At 38.8% G+C, this 13308-nt stretch overlaps 1 protein-coding gene across 1 annotated transcript; it reads left to right on the plus strand.

The window, feature by feature from the left end:
- Positions 1 to 12381: 12381 nt before the first annotated feature.
- On the plus strand, positions 12382 to 13308 carry Or12d2 (olfactory receptor family 12 subfamily D member 2). Its single transcript, NM_001001397.1, has one exon. The coding sequence runs from the start codon at positions 12382 to 12384 to the stop codon at positions 13306 to 13308; it is 927 nt and encodes a 308-aa protein (NP_001001397.1).

Here is a 13308-nt window from a genome sequence, read left to right on the forward strand (position 1 = left end):
AGAGCTTTTCTGAGGCATAAATAACCAGGCAATGAAAAATAAAGATATATTTCTGAAATTAAGATATGTTCTTATGTATAATAGATGTACACATATATTATGAACAAATTGAATGATAGGAAATAAATGGAAAATATGTTCTAATAGTTTAAACAAATAAAGCAAGGGAAATATAAACTTGTCAAGCTCTAATCATAGAATCTGGTTCGTGAATTTGATTTGGGCATATTACTTGATACCATTGACTTGGGACATTCTCTAATGTGTCTTGTATGTAACTGGGTATAGAAATATGCATATATACCTATGTTTAGCATAATTAGTAATTATACTTGTTCATCTGTCAACTCATATTACTTAGATGAATATCAATACTCTTTCTTATTTTGAGGAATTATTAAAACTATAATTACTCAATTGAGAAAGTTAGTTGCAAATCACAAATGACCAACTAAAAATTTTAGAGGTAAAACATTTCTTTTAAACCTGATTCTGGTTCAGCTAAGCTTGGGCTTTTGGTGGTGGATGAGTGGATATGTTTTCATTTCAAAATTTTTCTTAGTCACTATTATTTTTGAGTCCAGGTCTCCTATAGCTCAGACTGTCCTTGAATTCCTCATGTTCTTGTTTTCACATCCCACTTGCTGGTATTATAGGTATATACTACCACACCCAGCCTTATAAACAATTTAGAAAATATATTTTATTAAATAACATCATATATATCAGCATAAGGAGGTTGCGTTATTTTATATCTGACTGCCTATACTCTTCAAAATCTGTTTAGTAACTTCTCTTGTTTCAACAATATGCTGAGCATTGAATAGCCTTAGCTACCACCATTTAAGTAATAGAATACAGTCCAAGATGAGAGTGCTTCTTGTGATGGTTGGATGCTTTTTAAACCAATTTCATTCATTAAATATTTATATTTAATATTTATACTCATATAATGTGTTTATATCTAGTCCACCCTCATTCCCTATTATCCAACTCCTCCCCTATATACTCTTCATGTTTACCACCCTTTCTGTACATTCTCTCATGAAGGAGTAGATGTCTGCATATGATGTTTGCTGGACATTAGGCATGAGAAAACATTTGTGCACATGAAGTCACAGTGACTGGGCCTGAATGCAGGGTCTTTCACGAGATTAAGCCAGACAAAATTCCATTAATTTCCACCCCTATCTGAAGAGTTTGGACATCATTAGCTTGAAGAAGGAGAGTCTATTTTCCTCAGTAATGTGGGCAATTCTCTAGTGTATGAGTGCACACAGATGAACATAAATGAAGTATGAAATGGATTCAGTGTGTATTCAATGATATTTTTAATGGAACCCATGGGGTCCCCAAACTAACCCCTCCAAACAAACAAAACAACTAAAGACATTAAAAAGGTAACAGTAGACATTATGGTGGAGGATATCTTTGTTCTTGGTAAAAGGAGAAAAGCTCTCTCCCTCAGTTCCTACAACTGGGCAGGAAGGCTGCAGAATCTGTACCTTAGTAGGAAAGCACTTTGATGATGAGCTAGGGCAGGTCCACTGCAGATGGCCAACACTGTTAGGTGTTTAGAGTCAACAAAACACTTTCTGTGGAGCCACAATTCACCATAGTTGTGATCTAAAGATTTGAAGTGCTTCTCAGAAACATTTAGTAAATGTGTCTCTTTTCTTACTATCTAGTTATTTCAGTTTGAATTCAATCCAAGTAAGAACAATTGATTCTGAATGAGAGATGGTACCCTTATAAGACTTTCTATTTCAAATTAGTGCTATCCAGTTTTTGCTTTACAATCTTTTTGAAGGGCTGCAGAGATGGTGCACTGGCTGCTTTAGCAGCTGAACGTGGATCAATTCCAAGCACTGACATGGAGACTCAAAATTGCCTGTAACTCCATTTCCAAGGCAATGGATGTGCTCTTCTGGCCTCCTGAATGAGTATGGTTTAAAGACAAATATAGAGATAATAACCCCGCCCTTTGTCACACGTTAACACAGCAATAAAATCTTTTGAAAACACTTCAGATTTTATTTTTTAAAAAAACATTCATGGAGGCAAGGTTTTTGTTTTATTTAAGTTGCACAGCTTAAGTGAGGTGTATTTATTTGTTTGTTTGTTTATGCCCTTATGTTTTCTGCAGGGTTACCTGGTGAAGTTAGGTGCCTCCACTCACTTCTCTGGTATCCAGTGTGCTCTGATTTTCTCATTTTCAGGAAAGCAAGCTGTGGTTCCTAGGTAACATCAGGATTCCTGCTCAGTGGTGCATGATGCACAACTACATACTATGCGCAGTGAAGGTTTCATGTCTCTTACTTAAAGAGACATGAAGTTACTTAAATACCTTAGTTTATAGTGACTTTTAAAAACAACTTTTTATTGATTCTTTGTGAGTTCTGCATTCCACACACCATTCCTGCTCATCCCCATCCCCATATATCTGTCCTTTGCCCATTTAGCCTAAACACCAAATAACACACACACACACACACACACACACACACACACACACACACACACACAAAAGCATGCATAGAAAACATCTCATTATGGAAGCTGTATCATGAAACAGTGTGTCCCAAGTATATCCATAGGTCTGCCTATTTACACTTACCCATGTTCATTGCAATGAGTCATTGATCTGGTTCCAGATCTCTGGCTTACCTAACAACAATATTGGAGCCTCACTGGGCCCAAATCTGGTTATCCTGCTCTTGCCCTGTGCATTGGAGATCCTGCAATTTTGGATCAGCAAGACTCTAATTTCACGAATTGTAACTGTTTGTACATGGTATAGACTTGGGGGTGGGCAAACTCAGCACCCTGGATATGAGCCTGGGTTGTAGCTGAGCTGGTCAGTACACCATCACTGTAAGCTTTGCAGCATTGCTCATTAAGACACCCAATGTCATCTTCAGGAGGCATGGTCAATTCTTCTACAGTCATGCCCTCTGGGTAGCTCAACCACACCCATACATCCAGCCAACCCCACAGGGCAGCCCAGTCAAAGCACAGGGACTGCTCTCCTGATTGATGCATCCTGTGATGGGATAGCTCACACATGCCTATGAAACCAGGGCCAGCTCTACTGTGTAGACCAGGCAAGATAAAAGGCCAGGTCTCCAGGACTGGCCCTCTTTACCCCAGCCAGGGCCAGTTTTCCCAACTGACTCAAGAGCAGAGAGCATCCATGCCACTGATGGCAACTCACAGAAGAGGTGTGGAGGGGCCAGCTCTCCAATATTCTTGCCCTCAGGACTAAATTACTCTGCCCTATCCACAGCTCTACTGTGCTGCAAGGTGGATGGCAGGGCCTACTCTCCCGAGTGTTACAGGTGGTGAGAGGGAGGAGAAGGAGGAGGGCATCAGTTCCATACTCTCATACCACTTCATGTTAGAGGAATGGTAGAGCTAGCTCTTCCTCATTCAAATCCACAGGACTCCACTCACTGCAATCCCCACCCCCAGGGTCAGCACTGCTTGCAGTTCAGGCCAGACACATTGCCCTCTCTCCCAAGTGCTATAGCTGATGAGAAGCTATTTCCTTTTCATGATCTTGTGGGCAGCATGGCCAGCTGCACCTTTACCACCATATAGCAGACCAGCGGTGATAGGATCAGCCAGATAACCCACATCACACAACCAGGGCCATCTCTACTATGCTGCCAGACAAGATTCAAGGCCTGCTGTCTCTAGTGCAACTGCTGGTGAGACATGGGACCAGTTCTCAAAAGCTCTGCAACCAGAGAGGCACATGGCCACTTGTACACAGCTACGGAAATCTAAATGGTCCCTTGCCACTGCCCTAACCAAAGACAACCCTATGTTCTCTAGTGATAATATGAACCATGGACATTTACACAACCTCTTGCTGCTGCTTAGTGAAGGATCCAATCATGAAACTCAAACTCAGTGGCAGTTCTGGCTTGAACCCTACCAAGGCCCAAAGTGGCAGGGATGGCTACTCACAACAGGTTACTTCTTTCTGCCCTTGAGTCTCCAGTTACACCTGGGTTCATAATGTTGAAGCTGCTCCACTTCTCTTTCTCTGCCATCTGTCCACTACATACTTGCATTGTGGAGGCTCCTGCTGCAGGTTAGCACCTCGTCTGATTGGCTCCTGAGTGACTTCCTCTGATTGAGCTGCAGTGGTGTGGTACTACCCAAGTATCTATAGCTCACCTCTGCCAAGCACTGGAAGGCAGGTCTGTGGCTATACAGACTGCTATACATTGTGATAGGCAGAGCTGTGTACCTATGGCTCCCAATTGCTGAAAGGCATGTCTCTGGCCATTTTTTTCCAAACTCACCATGAGGGATAGCAGAATACAGATCTCTCTATCGGTCCTCCTGTACCCATACTGCACTGCCTGATTTGATTTGAGGTGATGTGATTTGATTTGATTTGATTTGATTTGATTTGATTTGATTTTTACGTGTCCTAGGCATAAAACAATTTTGGCCACCAAGCCAAACATCAAACTAGGATGAGAAATCTGCCATTTGTTCTGCCCCTGACTCATATAAGAACCATATCACCAGTAAGGTGTTTCTTGGCGCATGGCCCCTGGGATATACTTTTCTATAGTAGTGAAATATATATGGATACGTTATGGAAGTTACATGTGCTGAGGACAAGAAAACTGTGGTGCATAGCTCTCTTTGTTCTGTTAAGCTGATTTCGGTATATATGAAATTTTAGAAAGAAGAGTCTTTGGATGGGGGGTGGTGACTGGGTCTAGCCCCAGTGGTGTCTTCTTTCTTGTTGGTTTTTCTTGAGGTGTAGGAGAGGGAAGAGCATCAGTGGATGGTAAAACTTTGTCTTATGAGATATATAGGGTTCCTGTATAATAACAAAAAGTTTACTTATCTAAATCTAAGTTACTTTGCTACTGTAGCTGACCTGCCTTCTGTGTTCCTCTGAAGTCAGAAACTGTAAATCTCTGGCACTTACCACCTCATCCTAAAATGTCAGGAGATTAAGTAAAGGATTAATTGCTAGAGCCTTTTCCTTTTGGTTCAGATGCCTCTTACTTGTCACGCTAAGGGGGAGTTTGGAGCAATAAACTTCTATTGAACTAAGAGAAGAGAATAATGCTTGCAGAAGGAAAAACTTTTACATAAGCAAATATATATAAATATATAAATTCATATACGGGTTTGTGCATGAGCATTTATACATTTCCATTCAAGCCATTGGGCTGATTCTCATGATTACATACTTACACACACATACATACATTCTTACAATTACATAGTTATACACACACACACACACACACACACACACGCACGCGCACACACATATTTACATATGCTTATGGAGCAAAAGACCAAGCACAAGTTTAGAAAGAACTCACTCATTCTAGGTGAAAAATGAGCTCGAATCTTTATTGCCTAGAGAAAGAAAAAGCTTCTACTCTTTTAATGCTAAATGAATTACACCCAAGTTTGTAAAAAGAAAGATTTTTTTCCTTTATTAAGACTAAGCCTACCTTGTTAGTAAGAAAGACCTGCTTTGTCCGGTGCTAAGAAGCTGCCTGATCCTTCTGCTCTGTCTGCAGCATCTTCTGTTTTTCCTTTTTCTCTCTGCATTCTGCACGTTGCTCTCTTAGTTTTTATGGTACTTTATAGTTTCTAAGTTATTCCACTCTTCATTCTCCTTCTAATTTTGCTCTCCTCCTGCTCTGATGTTCCAATAATGCTCTTTCTCGCAATGCATTTTCTCCCAATACCATGCTTTCCTTCTAGGTTCTTCTTGAGTTCAGTTCTGTCTAAAAAGTGTTCAGTCTAAAAACTTCTCCTCAGCTCAGTTACTCTCTATTCTCTTTGTCCTCAGCCCTAAAACATCTTTCAGGATACATGATCACAGGTTAAAAATTCATCACAAGTTCACACATAAAATCAAATAATAAATTGAAAGAGAAATTCACAACAGAGAATGGTTACATGCATATCCTTTAGGAGTAATTATCTGACTAAACATTCATCACCTGTCACAGATGCAAAGGTTCATTGAAAGTTAAAAACCGTAACTAAGATATTAGTGAAGTTTTGTATAAATAAATGCAGTCAATATTTTATCTTCTGTCCTAACAACTATAATAAATCATTAGTTCCCTTTTTATGAGCTTTGGTTAGTTGTTTTACAACCTCTTAAAATGAGCTCTGAGTAGTAGAAAGACTGGTTTCTATCTAGAAGCAATTAACTACTAACATGTGGGAAACTGGCAGAGTTCTCATTGTAGTTTTGCATATCAGAAAAGTATCTAATAGCAATACCGCTATAAAAGAGTTTAATAAACATTGATATTATTTTAAGAAATCTTACAGGATCATCATTAAGAATTAAAAAATCACCTGTTTATGCATAAAGCATTACTACCAAGACATCTTTGAGAGATCATCTCAGGAAGATCACCTGCTAGTTATTAATTATTAGCTCCTGACATGGGGAAAGGTTTTTAAAGTTAGCAGGGAATTTTACCCCATAAGTTTCATATACATAAAGCAGAAGGTAAATGGGACTAGAAAGGGAGGTGTTGGGAAGGTTGTGAGCAATATAGAACAAAATTGAGTAGATATTATGATATAGATTCATGTGGTTGTCTTTATAGAACCTCCTTTGGACTCTAGGGAAGGGAGGTTGTATTTGGGATTTATTGTGTAAGGGAAAAACTAAAGAAAAACAAGTTGAAGAAGACAGCTGATTATGAGAGATTCTTGGCTATGCACATTTTAGCAGCATTAATATTTTGGAATTGGTTGTATTTCCCACAGAAATTCCATGTACAGATTTTCCACTTTTCTCGTCAAAATCCAAGTGATATTTTTGGCAGAGATAAAAGGTGAGAATTTCATACAGAGCTTGAAAAGACCACCAAGAGCCAATAATCGAAAGAGAGAACAATGTTAGAGGTGTTGTAATATTTGATCCAAGTTACTCTATAAAGAAATATTGAAAAGATGTTTCTAGCACAGGAACAGAGACATAGACTTGTGAAATGGAATAGATGCCTCTACGTAAATCCAAACACACAGAGTTATTTAGTTTTCTTCTTTTTGCACACATGTATACATGATTGAATATGTGCAGGCACATGTATCTTTGGGTTTGTTCATTTGCTTGTCAAGGGTTGAAATTCACATTGGATGTCTTCTTCAATCACTTTATTGAGGTGAAACCTTTTCCTGAAGAGGAGCTCTCTGATATGTTCCATCTAGCTTGCCACTTTCCCCCAGGAATCGTCAATCTTTATCTCCTGAGTGCCGACATTTCAGGTTGCCACCCTTCAATTCTGACTTTTATGTGGGTCTTGGGAATAACAACCATGTTGCTTGTTGCTCATGCTTGCACAGTGATCTCCCTATCCACTAGGCTATCTCTCAAGCCAACATTGAAGGTATCAAGACATATGTTGGAGAAAAGAGACTATTTGACAAATGATATTAAGGGAAACATGGTATCACTTTAGAGAAGATGGACATATCTTCAGTCAGTCATAGTGTTACATCTCTGTAATTATAATCCTTGGGAGATGAGAGCAGGAGAATAAAAATGCTCTTAGGGTTTTACTGCTGTGAACAGAAACCATGACCAAGGCAAATCTTCTAAAGGACAACATTTAATTGGGGCTGGTTCACAGGTTCAGAGGTTCAGTCCTTTATTATCAAGGTAGGAGTATGGCAGCATCTAGGCAGGCATTGTGCAGGCAGAGCTGAGAGTTCTATATCTTCGTCTGAAGGCTGCTAGCAGAATACTGATTTTCGGGCAACTAAGATGAGGGTCTGAAAGCCTACATCCACATTGCTATGCCTACTCCAAAAAGGATACACCTACTCAAACAGAGCTGCACCTTCTAATAGTATCACTCCCTGGGCCAAGAATATACAACCATCACAAATGGGGAAGACTATTCAATAGCACAAATCAAAAGAACATATCTGCCATGAGTTAAAAACATTTTATGAACATTTTTCCCTTAAATGTATAGTGCATTTTCACGGAATTTGTAAAGGTGAGAGAGTAAACTCAAAACTCTAAAGAAATAAAAGAAAATTGACAGCATTGAGGGACATGACCCCTAGATCTCTGTTTTTTATGTATCTGAAATTAAGGAATGAGCAAATGGAAAAAAACACAAGGAGCACAGAGGAATTGTGCAAGCACATTCCCCTGTGGCAAGTTGGGGGGAAAGTACTCTATTTATTTTCACATTCATCCTGCTGAGCCTAAAGGACAAGATCCCTTGGGGCTTTTATGTCTAGAGATTGATCTTTTTAGAGTGCTTGCAGAATTTCAGGATGGTAGAGAGGTATCTACAGATGAAGGCTGTAAGTCAGACATACAGCATGAAATGTCACTTCGAATACCTTCCAACCTGTGCAAGATCTGGACATACACCTGAAAATAAAATGTTTCAACAGTCAAGTAAGAGACTGCAAATACTTCACAACCTGTGCAATTTCTGGACATGCACCTGAAAAAAAATGTTTTAACGTCAGGTAAGAGAGTGAATTAGGATTAAAACATCTATTCTTTAGTCTGTCAGTTTGTAACATTGAATACCAATAGGCATGGTTCTCAGGCTGGTTTCCTTTCTAGTGATGGACTCCTCACTGTGTATGAGGATCATGGAGGCTCCTTGAATTCTGTGCTTCAATGCTTTGTCTCATCTAATTCCATTGAACTAGGTTCCCTAAATATTCTCCAAATCAGAAAGCTCTAAGTATGAAGCGTGTGGTGAACAAAAATGAGTTCTGATTGTACAGAGAAGTCTGGTTGATAGATTTCTTTAATTGGCAATACTGGTACTTAATTTTCATACTAATAGTTTGATTTCTACATCAGAGAATGATAAATATATTTTCCATGAGGCTATATTTTTAAACACAAATATCTGTTGTGTTTATAAACATATAGAAGAGAATCGTTATCAAAAAAGACACACTGAATTGTTTGAAAGCAACCCTTGAAAGAATTACACAAGTGATAACACCATTTCTTAGAATGTCTTATATCTATTAAGCTTAGAATCCCTTAGGATTGTTATAAGATTTCCCCAGTTCATTAATTATTTTCTTCATCTAGTAGATGATTCCCCCTTTGTAGGAATCACCCCTGTGTTAGCCTATGCTCAAGTCCACTGCAGCTAAAGAGTTCTCTTGGTGACTCCAAGCTTCACTGACTCTCCACACACTGAATCTGATTCTTTGTTCATGTACAGAGTGAATCCTGGGCACCTTTAAAAGAAGGGAACCAGAGGAAGTTACTTCTCATAACAATGTCTGCTCTAATCACTCTTGCCTAGGAAGGTCATACAGGTACTTTCTTAATATTGAGGAAAAGGGAAAACAATTCAAAAAGCCTTTTACCAAACTTTGAAAGTATAACCAAATATTAAATGTTTTACAATTAATTTATTCATATTTACTTAAGAATTTTTACTTTCATTGAATGGAACACTATTATTTTAATTTTGCACTTAAAAAGAAAAGATACAGTTTTACAGAAAACGAATTTTGAAAGAAAGGAATGGAGAGGTTGTATTTGAAAATGTATTTTTTGATGAGCAAAGAACTGGACACTTCCATAATCTGAGGAGGGAACTGATGAGGCAGACAAGTTTCTGGGATCAAAGAAACGAACACAAATACCATTATCACACTGATGGAGCTAGAAGAGAAAAGTGGAAAGTTCATTAGTATCTGATGAGGAAACTATTTTAAGTGGAGAAAGGGGGCCCAGGAAGCTAGACCTCTAAAAAAGACAGGATTTCAAGCATACTAAGATGAGTATTGGCAGTTGCTGCTGGTGAAATGAGGGAGGGACTGCTGAGTCCACATAGGAAGAGCTTTTCTGATCTAGGGTCCCTGGGATTGAAAATAAAACCTCAGAGCATCTGGGTAAATGGAAGCACAAGAAAGCACAATGTGTAATGCAAGAAGTAACTTGAACCAGTCAGAGCAACACAGGGTGATAAAACCAGAACTTGGAAAGCTGAGGCAGGAGAACTGTGCTTATATGGAGACCATGTCCCAAGAAACAAGAAACAAGCACAAAACAGAGGACGCACTCTGGGGAAATGGACCCATCTGTTAAGTGCTTACTAGACAAGCAAGAAAACCCAGGTTTAGATCCTTAACACTCAGCAATAAAGAATAAATGTGGTAATCTTTGAGAACAGGTAACGGGGGAAGTAGAGGCACAAGAATTTCTGGAGCTCTCTGTCAAGTCAGCGTAAATAATTAGGGACATACAGATTCAGTGTGTGTGTGTGTGTGTGTGTGTGTGTGTGAGAGAGAGAGAGAGAGAGAGAGAGAGAGAGAGAGAGAGAGAGAGAGAGAGAGAACACTCAACATAAATAAGTAAAGAAATGAAATATAAATAAGATTTAGGGAGACATCTGATATCAGTACTTTTCATCTACATGCATTCACATACCATTAGAAATTTAACTTAAAATATTTAATGGCTTATATTTTAGGGAACTTGAGGCCCAACATCAAATACAGTTGGGAAGGATATTCACAAATGCTGTCAGAATCTCTGGCTACTGTGATCATCTGCTTCCATGATGTTTCCTACATTGTGAAGAAGAAAAAAGTCTATATAAGAACAGTTCAATTTTTTCTACATTTTACATAGACAAAGTACAGTTACTACTATATTAAAGCATAGCATACATTTGCATTTTATGCATTAAAATGTATTGATTTTGTTCCTTTAAATTAGCTTACAAGATAGTGGATTTACACATGGGATTTTTAAACATCTTTCATTTTCATTGATTTTGCTGCCCTCTTCTGTCTTCTCCCTGTCTCCTCATCTTACGTTGGTCCCAATGTTTCCCTTACACATTGTTCCACTGTCTTCCACATTCCTTTCTTTAAAGCTCTTCTTGTCCTAGGTACATGGCCCCCTTTCTAGTTTTTGGGTTTTACTCATTTTTACACCCACTGGGATCTACATTTTTAACTAGAAATGAATATAAGAGAAAACATGTGGCATTTGTCCTTCTGTGCCTTGGTTGCCTGCATAAAATCACAGTTCCTACAAATCCATGATTTTTATTTTACTTTACAGATGAAAGAAATTTCATTGTGTATATGTACCAAATTTTCATTATTCATTGTTACTTGATGAATATCTAGACTGATTCAGTTTCCTGACTATAGTGAATTCAACAAGATTGAACATGGATGTGCAAGTTTCCATGTAGTAGGATAGAGTCCTTTGGGTTCATCCCAGATTCAGAATAGCTGGGTCACATGGTGGTTCTACTTCTAATTTTTCCCATGAAGGCTACACCATCATCATTTGTTGTCCTCTGCTTTCTTAATGAAAAATAAGGAGTGAAAGAAATCTCAAAGTAGGTTAACTTGCATTTCTTTGATAGCTAAGGAAGCTGAACACTTTAAAACTATTTAGGAGCCATAAATATCTTTTTGTGAAAAATGTATATTTAGATATTTGGCCCGTTTTGATGGGTAGAGTTTTCTGTGGTTAACTTTTGCAATCCATTATGTACTTAACATATTAATCTTTTGCCTGAAGTATACCTAGGGAATAGTTTTGCCCATTCTGTAGGCTCTGTGGATAACATCTTTGCTGGGCAGAATATTTTAATTTCATATGATCACATTGACCATTTCAATTTATGCTGTTCCTTTTGTTAGAAGTCAGTGGTTGGAATTAATCCATCTACCTTTATTTTCCTCTAGTTGGAATATTTCAAGTGTATTTATCTCCCAGACGTCTACTTGGTAAATGATCTAAAAGCTACTACTTGTTGGACCCAACATAAGAGATAAGGAATAGATAGGGTCAAAATGGAAATGTTCACATAAAGCAAATTTCCCAGCCAATGGGAGGAGAACCCTTCAGTTCTCCAAGGCTGGAACCTACAGTGTAGGGAAGGTCAGTGAGGGGAAGGAGAAAGGGGTGGGTGGGCAGATGGGTGAAAACCTTCATACAAAAAGGGGAAGGAAGGATGGGATAGGAAGTTTATGCACAGGAAATCAGAAAATGGAATAACATTAGAAATAAAAATAAAAATGTCCAATAAAAAAAGAAAAGAAAATAGAAAAAAGAAAATGTACTGAACTTCTGGTCTACTCAAAATCACTAACTAAAAAGATAATGGTAAGGAATGATGTAGTAAATTAGAAGTTGTTTGATCACAACCCACAACAGACACTTATGTAACATTGTCACTTAATATAACAATGGGTAAATACAAAGAAAAATGAGAAGCCATCATGGGAAACAATAACTCACTCTGAAAATACTTTGGGTGTGAAAAGAAAGTCTATGGCCAGAAAGACTGGACAACATGCAGGGTAGCATTGTATAATAATTGTGCTTTCTTACAGGTGATGTCCAATCAAACCTCAGTCACTGAATTTCTCCTCCTAGGAGTGACAGACATACAAGAATTAAACCCTATTCTCTTTGTGATTTTCTTCACCATCTACTTTGTCAATATAACTGGGAATGGAGCCATCCTGATGATTGTCATCTTGGATCCAAGGCTCCACTCACCTATGTATTTCTTCCTGGGAAACCTAGCATGTCTAGATATCTGCTTCTCCACTGTGACAGTGCCAAAGATGTTGGAGAACCTCCTCTCCACAAGCAAAGCAATTTCCTTCCTGGGATGCATAACTCAGCTTCATTTCTTCCACTTCCTGGGTAGCACTGAGGCCCTGCTGCTGCCAGTGATGGCATTTGACCGCTTTGTGGCTATCTGCAGACCACTCCACTATTCTGTCATCATGAATCGCCAGCTCTGTAGTCACATGACTGTGACTATCTGGATCATGGGCTTCTTACATGCCCTGCTTCACTCTGTAATGACATCTCGTCTGAGCTTCTGTGGTCCCAATCATGTCCATCATTTCTTCTGTGATATTAAGCCATTGCTGGATCTGGCCTGTGGAAACACTGAGCTCAACCTTTGGTTGCTCAATACAGTCACAGGCACCATTGCCCTCACTCCCTTTTTTCTGACATTTCTCTCCTATTTCTACATCATCACTTATCTTTTCCTCAAGACCCATTCCTGCAGCATGCTCCACAAAGCACTGTCAACTTGTGCCTCTCACTTCATGGTTGTTATTCTGCTCTACGTTCCTGTTCTCTTTAACTACATCCGTCCTGCCTCAAGCAGTGCTCTGGATCAGGAGCGAATCATTGCCATCATGTACAGTGTCGTCACTCCTGCTCTCAATCCACTCATCTACACCTTAAGAAACAAAGAAGTGAGGAATGCATTAAATAAGAAGGTGAGGAGATGGCTCTGA

The sequence above is a fragment of the Rattus norvegicus genome, chromosome 20 (assembly GCF_036323735.1).
Source record: "Rattus norvegicus strain BN/NHsdMcwi chromosome 20, GRCr8, whole genome shotgun sequence".
In the NCBI taxonomy this organism is placed as follows: Eukaryota; Metazoa; Chordata; class Mammalia; order Rodentia; family Muridae; genus Rattus; species Rattus norvegicus.

Bases quoted from the DNA above. Each gene is read 5' to 3' on its own strand.
- Or12d2 (NM_001001397.1), top strand. From the start codon at position 12,382: ATGTCCAATCAAACCTCAGTCACTGAATTTCTCCTCCTAGGAGTGACA.